The sequence below is a fragment of the Mus musculus genome, chromosome 14, assembly GCF_000001635.26.
Source record: "Mus musculus strain C57BL/6J chromosome 14, GRCm38.p6 C57BL/6J".
NCBI classification, from domain to species: Eukaryota; Metazoa; Chordata; class Mammalia; order Rodentia; family Muridae; genus Mus; species Mus musculus.
The window spans coordinates 25,690,185-25,703,232 of NC_000080.6; the positions used below are offsets into that span (position 1 = coordinate 25,690,185).

The 13,048-nt window shown below is 50.0% G+C and overlaps 1 protein-coding gene and 1 long non-coding RNA gene across 4 annotated transcripts; one reads left to right on the plus strand and one right to left on the minus strand.

Annotated features, from left to right (window-relative positions):
• Positions 1-3,389: 3,389 nt before the first annotated feature.
• On the plus strand, positions 3,390-10,284 carry Ppif (peptidylprolyl isomerase F (cyclophilin F)). 3 transcript variants are annotated; one of them, XM_030247596.1, is made up of 7 exons: positions 3,390-3,408; positions 3,968-4,239; positions 5,289-5,319; positions 5,820-5,908; positions 7,389-7,485; positions 8,082-8,157; positions 9,283-10,284. In XM_030247596.1, the coding sequence occupies exons 2-7, from the start codon at positions 4,048-4,050 to the stop codon at positions 9,416-9,418; spliced, it is 621 nt and encodes a 206-aa protein (XP_030103456.1). In that variant the 5' UTR covers positions 3,390-3,408; positions 3,968-4,047; the 3' UTR covers positions 9,419-10,284. The 3 variants fall into 3 exon arrangements, with proteins under 3 accessions (XP_030103456.1, XP_017171263.1, NP_598845.1); XM_017315774.2 differs by lacking the exon at positions 7,389-7,485; NM_134084.1 differs by lacking the exon at positions 3,390-3,408 and having other exon boundaries at positions 3,986-4,239.
• Positions 6,172-11,098, minus strand: Ppifos (peptidylprolyl isomerase F, opposite strand). Its single transcript, NR_028021.1, has 3 exons — positions 10,861-11,098; positions 8,065-8,136; positions 6,172-7,638 (listed from the first exon to the last, which is right to left on the minus strand). It is a non-coding gene; the product is annotated as a peptidylprolyl isomerase F, opposite strand (long non-coding RNA).
• Positions 11,099-13,048: the final 1,950 nt, after the last annotated feature.

Below are 13,048 nucleotides of genomic sequence, written 5' to 3' on the forward strand. Positions count from 1 at the left end.
GTATGTAGATATGTGGTGGATATGTGGAGAATATGTGGTGGATATAGGATGGGTATGTGGTAGAAATGTGGTGGCTATGTAGTGGATATACAGATATGTGGTGGATATGTAGATATGTGGAGGATATGTGGAGAATAGTGGTAGATATGTGGTGGATATGTTTCCATGGCTCTTATTTCATCTTATATTAAAATTAATTCCCAAGCTGAATGAGGAGGCAAACACCTGAAATCCCTGTACTTGGGAGGCACAGGCAGGAGAATTTATGTACATTCAAGGTCAACCTGATATATTTAGTGAGCTATAGGCCATTCAGGGCTATACAGCAAGACCCCTGTCTCAAGCAACCAAAGAAGAAGAAAACAAAACAAAACAAAACAAAACAAAGATAGAAAAGAAAAAGAGAGAGAAGAAATAGTTTCCACTGTGGCTCAGTTGGTATAGTGCTTCACGGGCACTCGCAAGCCCTGAGCTTCAATCCCCAACAGCATTTAAACCAGATGTGCGGTGCACATATGTAATCCCAGCATTCATCAGGGAGACAGGAGAGTCAGAAATTCAAATCATCATTGATTAAACAGCATGATTGAAGTTAGCCTGGGCTACATGAAACCCTGATTTATAAGAGGGGTTCTGGAGAGATGCATCGAGAGAACTTGCTGTTCTTCTAGAGGACCCAAGTTCAGTTTTTAGCACCCAAATTAGGTCGCTTACAGTTGTCCAGGGGATCTGATGTCCTCTTCTGGCCACTATGGGCACCTTCATGTGTGCATACCCATACAGAGATACACGTATACATATACATTTTTTAAAGAATTTTTATCATTGTTGTTCCTAAGGTTTATTTCTTTTGTTTTTTTTTTATTTTATGTATATGAGTACACACTGTAGTTGTACAGATGGTTGTGAGCCTTCATGTGATTGTTGGGAATTGAACTTAGGACCTCTGCTTGCTCTAGCCAACCCCACTTGCTCCGGCCAAAGATTTATTTATTAGAATAAGTTCACTGTAGCTGTCTTCAAACGCACCAGAAGACAGCTACAGTGAACTTATTCTAATCAGATCTCATTATGGGTGGTTGTGAGCCACCATGTGGTTGCTGGGATTTGAACTCAGTACCTTTGGAAGAGCAGTCGTGCTCTTACCCACTGAACCATCTCACCAGCCCCTACATTCTTAAATTGTTGGAAACTTCAAGTGTTCTGCTCTTCTGTGAGGGCCTAGCTGACTGCTCCCATGGTCCCACCTCTGGAGGGGAAGCATGCCTCAGCCACTCAGACAGCATTTATTTTCTACCCACTTCTGGTCTTTGCCAGCTTGCATTACTCCTGGCTCCCATGGGCACCTGAGTTTGCAACCCCAGGACACAAGTTTGATCCCAATCTCTCCTGACTGCTTCTTGGTGCTATGAGGTCCAAGCAAGTTGTCCCAGGGTCCTAGGGGACATCAACTGTCAGTACTCGTGAATAAGAAGCCACCTGAACATTTGGGGAGAAATCAGCAGCTGGGGAACCAGCAGAGTATGTAGTCTCATCTGGGCCCAGTGTCTTCAGGGCCGGGCATATGCTTAGCTGTACACAGCTTAGCTTGAGGACTGCCTCTCCAGAGACCAACTGAGGACAGGGCAGGGGAAGAACGACGTCAGAATCCAGCCCGTGGTGAAGATGGAATCAGTCTCTGGCTCACACAAGGGGCGTGCTAATGTGTTTGCCAAAGAGCTGGAAGAAGTAACATGAGGGAAGGCAGGTAGACAAGGGAGCACTGTACCGTCTTTGACTCCCCAGTGCTACCCATGACATCGGGCCTCAGCCTGGCCGTTAGAGACCTCTGTGATGGTCCTCTCCTGGCGTTTTTCCGTTTTTGTTTAAGATCACAGCCTTTCCTCAAGGATGCCCTGACTAAGCCCAGCCAGGGCTGTTGTAGGCTCATCCTTCGCTCTTGGGATAACCTCTTCACAACCTTGTGTCCCTGTTGTACCCAGGAGTGGTCACGTCCAGGCTTATTTTCCGAGATGGAAGTCACCTCCCCTGTCTCCTGGGCTCCTAGTTACGGTATTTTCTGTTTTCCTACACTGTCCTCCAAGGCTTTTCTCCTGCCCTTTCCCAGTCTAGATCCATGATGACTGTCAGGAGGGTCTGGCAAGCAGTAACAGTGACCGTGAAGTCAGACAGGTTGGTCTCAGCCAAACACACTCCCTTTGACAAGTCACTGCCACAGTGTGGGGGGTGGGAAAGAGAGCTGCTTCTTGGGCCACATGCTAAGCCATGAGGAAGGTCTGAGGCTGGGAAGGAGTCTTGTGAATGAAGGCTCCTTCTCTTCTGGGGTGGGATCTGCATACTTTAACACAGCAGGAGCTCCATCCTCACCTCTGCAGGCTCAGGACAACAAGTTTCCACAGCTCCAATTTGAGGTATGTTAGACCAATAGGAGTCAAGACCTACAGGAGTCGATGGGCTACAGAAAGCCTGGGACTTGTGGATGCTTCCTAGCAGGGCATGTGTGGTGGTTCCTCTCCACTCCCTTCCAGTCTAAGTGTGCACTGCTGTTGCATAGATTTTAGAAAATGTGCCAATGGCTCAGGCAGAGCGGAGGGCAAGTGAGTTCCCCTTGCAGGCAGCTCCCTTTGATACACACTGACAAGAAAAGACGGGGCCCTATGTGGGGTTGGGTGAGACCCACCCTAGACTAGGGACTGGTATACAACCCATCAAGGCCAGTAGCACAAAGCAGAGAGCTGTGGACCATCACAAGAGGGTTCAGGCTGCCATGTGTGAGGCGGGGAGCATGCCCTGATTTCATAGACTACTTGGACCAGCATGGCTTCTCCACACACACACACCCCCCAACTGAATCTTGGGTGGGACAGGCCAGGCTCCCCGGCTCCTAAGGCTCTCAGCTCCTTTCCTGCTCCCGCCTCTCAGGACCTTGGGACCTTGCACTGGAGATTCCCCGCTATGCTCTGAGCACACAGTCTAGGCTATGCCCATCGCTGTTGAACACAGAACAGCATTTAACAGTTAACAAATGCTTCTCTCTCTTGTTTGTTTATCCTCAGAACAGGTATGAGTAGAAAGCAGGGTAATTTCTCATCGCTTCCTTGGTTGCAGGACTGGCTGAATCCAGCAGTAGGGAACCAGGGTTTTCTAGCCCTAGTTAGAGCCTTTTTCTCTTTCTGAGCCTCAGTTTCCTAACTGTGTTGGCTCACATGCTCTCGCTGGCTGGCATTCATTTGATTCCCAGGCTGGTGCTGTGCCCAGTGCACCAGGGTTTAAAGTCCTGCCTGTGGCTCTTCTGCAGGCTCCTTTCCTTTTATATCACACACTGCCAACTTCCTGGCATCCCTAGAGAATGGTTGCTTAGGAAGTTACCTGCAGGTGTGGTGCAGTTGGCAAGGAAGTTTATTCCAGGTGAATGTAAATCTAGGGGGCATTCCAGGGGGTGTAAATCTAGCCCCGCACTCTGCTGGCCTGGCTGGAGGTGGTGGGAACAGACAAGGGCTGTCAGAGTGGGCTGGGACTGAGGCCTGGCAGATGCACTATTGGTTCGGCAAACTGTATTTTCAGTCCTGGCGGAGGATCTGGTCTCTAGAAGCAAAAGGAGACAAACTCAGCCCTGGAGCCGGCAGCCTGAGGTCACCTTGTGGGTGTCTTAGACTGTATCTCTGCTTCTCTGTTCTTTCTGTTATCTCTCCCTTTCTGAGCCACCTCAGATTCCCCCACCTACACCCCCCCACGTCTTTCTGAATCTCAGGATCAACCTTTCTCTTGATCTAGAAGCACTTTCAAAGGACTTCCGGCTCAGTGTGTAGGGATGGAGGGCGGGGCACAACGCACGAGCCGATTACGCTGCCAGCGGCAACCGGCAGGGGACGCTAGCGAACAGGTTCCGAGGGGGCGCGGCGGAGGCGTGGAGGGGGGCGTGGTCTCGAAGCCAGCCGACCAATAAAGGCGGCGGCGCGCGGCCTAGGTATCGCTTCCTGGGTCGTACGACCTTGCCTGTGTCTGCTCTGAGTTCTTCCGCGCGCCCTCGCCCGACCCGCGACAGCGATGCTAGCGCTGCGTTGCGGCCCCCGCCTGCTCGGTCTGCTCTCCGGCCCGCGCTCCGCGCCGCTGCTCCTCTCCGCGACCCGTACCTGCAGCGACGGCGGAGCCCGCGGCGCGAACTCTTCCTCCGGGAACCCGCTCGTGTACTTGGACGTGGGCGCCGATGGACAGCCGCTCGGCCGCGTGGTGCTGGAGGTGAGGCTTGGACATTTGGAAAACCTGGACTTCCCGGGCCCTGTACTGTGCCTGGCACATCAGGTGACCTTGAGCCTCAGTTTCCCTCTCTCAGAAGAGGCGGCATCAGCTTGGTCCGTTCGGGGCTTTTCAAAACCCTGGGGGGTGTGGAGGAAAAGGTCAAGGTCAGATCGTACTGAGTGACAGCCCACTGACCGGCCTGGACCGACGTTGGGCTTCCTAGACCCTCTGCGTCCGAGGTTGGACCCAGAGCTCTGGGGTGGGTAGCTGAGGTCCAGGTGTTGCCAGGTGCTCACGTGGTGGCCTGAGCGCACTCCGGATCCGCCCCCAAGGCCTGGTTGCCTAAGAGGAGACACAGGGAATGCAAGTGAGAAGGTTCTGGCTGCCCAAGCCCTCTCCATTCCCTGAGATTTGACCCTTAAAAAGAAAAGTAGGAAACAGACACCAAGGTTATCAGGAGGCCATCCCAGGAGCCTTTAGGCTGTTCTGCTTTGAACAAAGGTACCAGTTAGACTGCCGATCTACTGGGGGAGGGGAGCTGGCATTTTTTATTATGCCTCATTTTCCTCGTTTGGAAAATGAGGAGTACCTCCCCAACTCTGTTTGGTGAAGAGGGATTCTTAAGAGAAGTTGAGAGGCATGAGGCAGGCTTGGATGACGGTCCCCTCCTTCCCTTCTGTGAGCCTCAGTTTCCCCCAGCACTGAGGAAGGTCAGCTAATTCTAATGTGATACTTACTCTTGGTCCAGGGACTCATGCCGAGGGCCTCCAGCTGACATTTCTGTCCCGGAAGTGGGCCAGGATGGCACTAGTTTCTTCGGATAAGAAACTAAGGCTGTCTCAAGCAAGCTTTGGTTGGGTTCAGGAAGCAGCTGGCAGAAACGATAGTGGCTTTGGCAGTTCCGAGGAGGGTTGGTGGTCATGGAAGGGAATGGCCCTGTTCTTCTTTGTCATGATGCCCTGGCCTCTGGGTGTGAATGGTGAGGGGGATCTTTTTTGCACCTGCTTCTGGACTGACCATCCTTTTCTGTTCCTTTTCCTTCACCATAGTTAAAGGCAGATGTCGTGCCAAAGACTGCAGGTAAGGCTTACGTGGAAAGTGAGCCCGGCAAGGCTGGTGGGCTTGGCATGGAGTTAGGACTTAGATTATGACCATATGGGAGTCTCAACCTAAGCACAGCTGATGAGTACCCTGAGGCAGCCTTTTGTCCCTCTCTGGACCTTGTTGTCAACTCTGCTAACCAGTCTGAAAGTAGCTAGACATCTCAGAACCAGGGGAAGGCCCATGTAAGCTCTCATTGATAGCTTCCTCCCACTTCTCCATGACAGCACAGGGCAGGGTTAGGTAAAGTGTTTGGGCTCTTTGCTTTGTTATCCCAGCTGGCGCAGCTTAGAGCTTGGATTCTAGTCACAGCGCTTCACACTGGCTCAAGACAGAAAAGTGATCAGGAATGGACTCAGGAAGAGGGGCAGGGCCTTTCCACAGGTAGCTCACCTGGGGGATCGGCAGGGAAGATTGCCTGCCCCTAACCTGCCTGCCTCTCTCTCTCTCTCTCTCTCTCTCTCTCTCTCTTTCTTCAGAGAACTTCAGAGCCCTATGCACTGGTGAGAAGGGCTTTGGCTACAAAGGCTCCACCTTCCACAGGGTGATCCCAGCCTTCATGTGCCAGGTAACAGGAACATGGCCTCTGCTGTGAGTGGAACCGGCAGTGTAAATGTCCAGGGAGTAATTGGGCTCACTGGTGGGTGAGCTGGGCCCTGGTGCAGGGAGGGGACACAGCACAGGGCTGCTGGTGGGGATGAACCTTGAGGCTGTGAAGGGCCATCGGAGTTAGACTGCCTCTAATCTTGGTATTCCATGTGCCCTTGAGCACTGGGCATGGGAAAAGAGACAGGGCGGGGATAAGATGGCTAAATCATCATTACACATGCTGGGACTTGGAGGTGCCTTCCCAGTATTGCTGCATCAGGTTTCAGGCTAGGTGTTGGCAGCAAAACCCTCATGGGCAGACTCGAGGTTGGAGGTTGAGGAGAGCTTGAGGCAGGCATGGATGTCTTGGCCTCTCTGAAGTCCTCTCTGCCTGTTCTCTCCACTGGAGCCAAGCAGCAGTGGGTTGGAGCTGTGCCTACTGTCACTCTACAGTGCTTTGGTTACACATTGGTTGTGACAAAGTGAAGGAGAGGTAGGCGGAGCTGTGGCTGTGGCATAGAAGTGTTCCTATACTCTTCTGGGCAAGAATTGCAGGGAGGTCCTTCCTAGGCTGTCTGGACTGTAAAAGTTAGGACTTTCTTAAGCCCACCCTTGCTCTGATTAATGACACAGAGACCTTTATATTTATTAAAGGCTTCAGGCAGTATAACTGGGCAGAATCTGAGCTATTCTAACACAATAATACTGGCCTTAAACTACTTCCTAGCCACGTGGCTCGTTACCTGCCATTTTAGTCTCACCCTGGCACCTCCTTCATCATTCATGTCCCAATGGCAACTCCCCTTCTCCCCTCTGAGACCCTCTCCCTCTCTCTGGCCATCAAGTCCCGCCTTTTCTTCTGCTGAGCTACAGGCTGTTCAGCTCTTTATTTTAGTGATCGAGTACAGTGTTTTACAAAATACTGAGTCAGATGTGTCATGATAATGACAATACCAAAATCCAGACGGCAACCAGAATCTGAATACAGAAATCAGCGATTGAGTACACAGTGCACAAAAATGTCCTCCGACACTGAGCAGGCTCTGAGAAAAGCACCTACCCCCATGGAGCATGTGTCTACAAAGCTGTTGGGCTTTGGGAGGGTGATGCTGGAGCATAGAAGAGGATTCGGGCGGGGAACTGGTTGTCTCCTACTGCCTGGCTCTGAGAACAGGACCCCTGGTCACCTGCTTGTGGTCCTCTTAGGAATTGTGGGTTGAGAATCTGAATAGCTCAGGCACGTTTCTTGAGGTTTACAGAAAAAAACTAGCTCAGACAGGATACTTTTTGTTCAGAAACCAGACTTGTTACGGCATGGTTACAAATGCAGAAGCTTGGTTTTAGTTTTGTTGGCCCTTTTGCCTGAGGGCGAGCCTTGAGAGCGTTGAGGGCTGTCTTCCTAGGGGACCCTTGTCCCTCTGCCAGCTGTGGTAATTAGTGACAAGGTCCTCTGTGTACAGGCTGGCGACTTCACCAACCACAATGGCACAGGAGGGAGGTCCATCTACGGAAGCCGCTTTCCCGACGAGAACTTCACACTGAAGCATGTGGGGCCAGGTCTGTGGGGCGGAGCCCTGTCCAGCGCTCTTGCTGTTCATCCCGTCGCTATGGTCCACACTTGCCCGGCATCCTTGTCATGCTCCTTCTGTTAGCATCCAGGCAGCTCAGCATCTCTTACTGGGTTTCTCTAGAACTTTCTCATTCATTACTCTGTAAAAACCAAACTTCCTATTGTAATTCCAGCACTTGGGAAGCCGAGGTGGGAGAATCCAAAGGTCAAGGCCATCTTGGGCTTCAAAGTGAGACTTGTTTCAACAAACAAAAACCAAACAGATTTCCCTATGGGAATTTGGTTGGGGAGTCTTTAAGCAGAACCCAAGGCAGAGTGTGGGAGAGTCTAGAAGCCATAGCTGGGGTTTCAATCAGCGCCCCCACTGCGACCCCTGAACTCTTTCCACCCAGGCATTCCCCCATTGAAAGCCAGCTGTCAGTTAAGGCACACAAGCTCTGGGGACTGTGTCAGCACTGGTTCTCTGGTCCCAGGATCTGCAGGTTCACGCGTCCTCAATGGAGTGTGAGCCACCTGCTCTCCCTAGCAACATTTCAGGTGAGGTACCTCCTGGGGACACAGCTCACCCGTGCTTGTCTTACAGGTGTCCTGTCCATGGCGAACGCAGGCCCCAACACCAATGGCTCTCAGTTCTTTATCTGCACGATAAAGACAGACTGGTGAGTACATCACACGCAGGGCCTCTGAGAAGGAAGCTAGAGGAGGTCACAGTCGGGAGCTTGATCTGCAGCTGGCCCGTCTGCTCTGGGCCAGTGGCTTGCTTCTCGCTGTGTGTCTGTCTGAGAGACAGGGAGGAATCAAGGCACAGTTTGTTTTTCTGTGACTGTGTCCCACCTGTCTACCCCAATGGTGCTGTTGGCTAGAATTTGATTTGTGTCTTGCCTGCACACACACTGAATTTGGGAAATGCTTCAGTAAGTGGCCTCATGGTGGTCTGAGTGGAAGCCACTTTGCCTGGCTTACCCTGATGTTTCCTTGGCTTGCCTCTGCTATAGAATGTGCTTATGGAATCATGGGTTGTGAGGAATAGTTTCCTCACACACTGTTAGCATGGCCGCACATGGCTCCCAGACCTCCCAGCTTCCTTTCCCACAGTCCTATGCTGTCTAAGAATGCCTTTTCCCTGGTAAAACTTCCACCAAGCAACACCTTTCTCTGCATAGAGTTCTGAGTATCCCAGGCCTCAGGTCCCAGGAGGTCAGAGGCAACAGCTGACTGAGAAGTTTAGAAAACCTGTGTTCACAACTTTAAGGAAATCTAAGCGATGGGATGACAGCCACACAGGGCTGTCAGGGTCGGGCATGTTGGTGCCAGCCCCATCTTCTTTGCTCCTTCCATGGAAGCCTTGATGGGCCTTAAAGCTCTGCCCCAGGCTGTCCTTATTCTCAGCTGTGCTGGAGCTGAGCTAAGTCCCTGTTCTGTTCTTGGAACTCACAGATCATGAGCTACTCAACACCTCCAGGCTTCTCACACTTATTTGGTGCTCAGTTTGCCATAGTCTGTTGTGCAGATGTCTTGCTTTTTTGAGTGCTGCAATGCCCATCATTTTCCTGGGCAGAATGAGAACAACCTACTTCTCATAAGTAAGGTCACCAAAAGTCAGATCAGGCTGCCGGACAAAGCCCAGGGTGACAGAACTGGGAGCCTGGAATCCAGTGGAATGCAGCTGAAGAGCTCACAAGCGGTAACTAGGCTTTCAGGGTAGTGGTGTTCCTTTGGCAAACAACTCTGCCGAGTGGCCAGGATGCTGGGTGTTTTCTTACTTGGCTCAACCCTCCCCACAGGCTAGATGGCAAGCATGTCGTGTTCGGCCATGTCAAAGAGGGCATGGATGTTGTGAAGAAAATAGAATCTTTCGGCTCAAAAAGTGGGAAGACGTCTAAGAAGATTGTCATCACAGACTGTGGCCAGTTGAGCTAACTCACAGCCAAGGTGCTAGGACAGCAGCAGGCATCCATGTCTTGATTCACCCAGGTTCTCCAAAGAACAGTTTGCACCCACTTCTATTGAGTCTGAGGAAGGCCACTCAGGCATGGTCCTCCCAGACCAGGCTGCTCTCCACTGTCCATCCTGCCTCAGATCCCGTTTCTGGGCATCAGTATGGCCATCGGGCCATGTACCCTCAGCCGATGTCCCCGTGATTGCCATGTGCGTGTGCCTTGGACATTGGCAATGCTGACCAGTTAGTCAGGGAAGGCTCCTGACTCTTTTCCTTGATCAGTGGGGATAGCAGTTGCTATTTAATGTTGTCTTCCTCCTTGCAATAATTTAACATAGAATTCAAGATCTCATCGAAACAAAGCTGTGACACTCATGGCACTGTCCGTGTGTGACCTGTGTTGCTGTGACACTCACGGCACTGTCCATGTGTGACCTGAGTTGGCACAAGCCACAGACACCCCCAACCCCCCCACCTCCCAGCCTGGCTTCTGAGACATCACTCAGGGCTCTTGTGAAAGTCCCAGCGTCAATGCCTTCCCTCCTGGTCACTGTGAATCCTGCTGGCTGCTGCTGTGATTTTTGAAAGCCTGTGAAATAGAAGCAGCAGGACCTGGGAACAGACCTGTGAGCCCGGTCTTTCTGCTCAATGTGAATTCCCGTGGTGAAAACTTACAGACACTGCCTGACCTCATGCTGTTCTCAAGAGGGAAGTGTCTTCTGGCAGGCTTTGCTTTTTCTGTATGTTGAATAAATCCAATCTATCAATAATATATATGTAAAAGATTTCTGGGACAGTCCTGTGTGTTCATCTCAAATGTGATAAATAAATCCTATTTTCTATAAAATGGCTGTCTCTGGTTTTGGAATGAAATTTACATCTTTGGGGCTCATTTGTTTTTGTGACAGGGTCTTGCTGTGTGGTCCAGGGTCTTGCTGTATAGCCTTTGGCTAGCTTCAAACACTCTTGACCTTCCTCAATGCTGTTGGGATTACAGGCATGGAACATTGACTCCAGCTGGGGCCAGTCTTGGAGTTACTATGTGTTAGGTTCTATGCTTTGAACTGTTTTTTGTTTGTTTTGTTGTTTTATGATGCTAGGGCCTTTGTGCACACAAGCCACGTCCTCAGCCTTATTGTAAGGAAATCCGTGTAGAACATTCTGTGTCCTAACCCCAAGTACTAGCTCAGAAGCCACTGAGAACATCCTTGCTACCATCTGTCCTGTAGGATGGTCCAGACAGTCCCCACCGTGAGCACTACCTCTAGGTGAAGTCCCAGCTATGCTTAGTGATTGAGCTTCAGTTTCTCTCAGCTACATAATGTGTACATGACATCTAGGTCTGGAATTGGGTGTGACCCATGTGAGGTGCATGGTCTTGGGCCAGATGTATCATCACAGCAATCTCTGGGTAGTGACTTACAAGAGGGTGACATTTCCCGTGTGTCAGAGATCCTTAGGAAAGGGGGCTGAGATCACCAAAGGTTAGAGGTGGGTTTCCCTTTTCTCATGCTGGGTCACTGAAATGTGGAATTCTTCATTGCTGAATTCTCAGGGAAGACAGGACTGGGGCAAGCACATGACTAAGAGTTTCCTTAGGTGGGTAGGGACATAGCATAGCTCATGGAGAAGGGATGTGGGCTCTGGCTGCGGTGAGTATTGCATTCATGCCATATAGAATTCCTGAATCAGGTGATGTCAGGTTAGAGGTAGGCGTGGTCATTCTGACATCATAGAGGTTATGCTGAGTCTTCAGAGTCTTGGAGTTTCCATGAAGTCAGAGCTCAGCTCCTTGGGTTGAGAGTTTGGTTGGAGTAGTAGTTAAAGCCATTTTGGGAGCAGCCAGCATCCTCAGAACAGCTGGCTGTGATGGTGTGGACCCTGAGCAGGCATTCTGTGCCTGTGTCCACGAGCCTCTGCAGTCCTTTATACAGTGGGGCTGCCGAGGGACTTCATTTGAGACGCAGATCTCGCCTACTAATAACTGATAATGTCTCATGCAGCACAACAGCTTACAGGTGAGAAGATGAGGCTACAGGCTGGCTTGTGATTAATCTAGACAATATGTCAAGCAGTTGGCAAAGGACAGACCTCTTGAGCTCTTGGTGGTACAGAAAGTACACACGGGCTTCTTAGGATCATTACCTAAAATCTTGAGGTCACACAGGTACTTTACCACTGACCTGTGACCCCAAACCCTCCCCTTTTTGTTTAGTTGTAGGCTAGGTCTACATTGTCCACGGTGGCCTTGAAGTTACTCTATGGCCCAGGCCAACTTAAAACTTGTGACTCTTTTTGCCTTGGTCCTTTGAATAGCTTTGATTATAGGCTTATCCCCAGCCACTTTAAAAGTATTTTAGGAACATTATTTATTTACTCACTTTAAAATTTGTGTATTTCTGGTACAGGTCAAAGATGTGTTGTTGTTGTTTTTGGAGTTGCCTGCTGACCTGGGGTACTCCAGGCACCCAGGACAAGTCAAAGGGAAAGCCATCCCTCCTTGAGCTGTGACCTGCCTCCTGTCAATTTCAGAGGGGTCCAGAGTTAGAAGTGGGAGGGCTTGTGTTTCCTGAGGATGTGTGTGTTCTGTCTCCATCCAGTGGAATCTAGGGGTACAGCAAGCATGTAAGAATTTTTCTGAAAACCACTCCCTAAAGGCAGAGGCAAGGTCATCCTCTGCAGCTCTCAGAGGCCCAAGCCAGGTTTTGGGGTTTTGTTTGTTTGTTTGTTTGTTTGTTTGCTTTGTTTTTTCCAGACAGGGTTTCTCTGTATAGCCCTGGCTGTCCTGGAGCTCACTTTGTAGACCAGGCTGGTTTTTATGTGAAGCATCTTTTAAAGTAACACAGGAAATCCTGGCTTGTTGCTTGCCAGTAAGTCCTCAGTACCTAATGTGTGCATACATACATCGGTAGCCCTCAGTACCTAATGTGTGCATACATACATCGGTAGCCCTCAGTACCTAATGTGTGCATACATACATCGGTAGCCCTCAGTACCTAATGTGTGCATACATACATTGGTAGCCCTCAGTACCTAATGTGTGCATACATACATCGGTAGCCCTCAGTACCTAACGTGTGCACCAAGTGTTGAACCTGTATATGCTTTCTAGATGGCATAAGATGTGATACCTTATGCTTTCAAAAACCAAAACATCAAATTTCTGAGATGCTTGGTAGCTTTTCAGAATGATTTCACTGAGATAAAAATTTACATATAGTAAAATTCACACATTTTAATTGCACCATCAATAAAATTTTGAAAACCACATCCACTGATTAATGAGCATCAGTGAAGACACAAAACCTCGCCAGTGTTTCAGAACCTTCCCTACACGTCTTTCTAGGCAGCCACTAGGTTCTAGTACCACACGATGACTTTTGCCTTTCCTAGGACTTCATGTGGAAATGAGATTGGAAACTTTTTTTTTTTGGCCCTGGCATCTCTAGCATAGTGTGTGTGAGACTCTTAACATTTCTCAACCTGTGGAGCCCAGCTACCCTTTCACATGGAGGTCACATATCAGATATTTCCATCAGGATTCACTACAGTAGCAAAATTACAGTTAGAAATATCTTTATTGTTGGGCGAGGGGGCGGGCACCACAGTAT

Excerpts from the sequence above, each read along its gene's own strand:
- Ppif (XM_030247596.1), top strand. The coding sequence starts at position 4,048 with ATGCTAGCGCTGCGTTGCGGCCCCCGCCTGCTCGGTCTGCTCTCCGGC. Across the intron at positions 7,486-8,081 it reads ACTGAAGCATGTGGGGCCAG|GTGTCCTGTCCATGGCGAAC; the intron begins GTCTGTGGGGCG and ends CTTGTCTTACAG. Across the intron at positions 8,158-9,282 it reads TGCACGATAAAGACAGACTG|GCTAGATGGCAAGCATGTCG; the intron begins GTGAGTACATCA and ends CCCTCCCCACAG.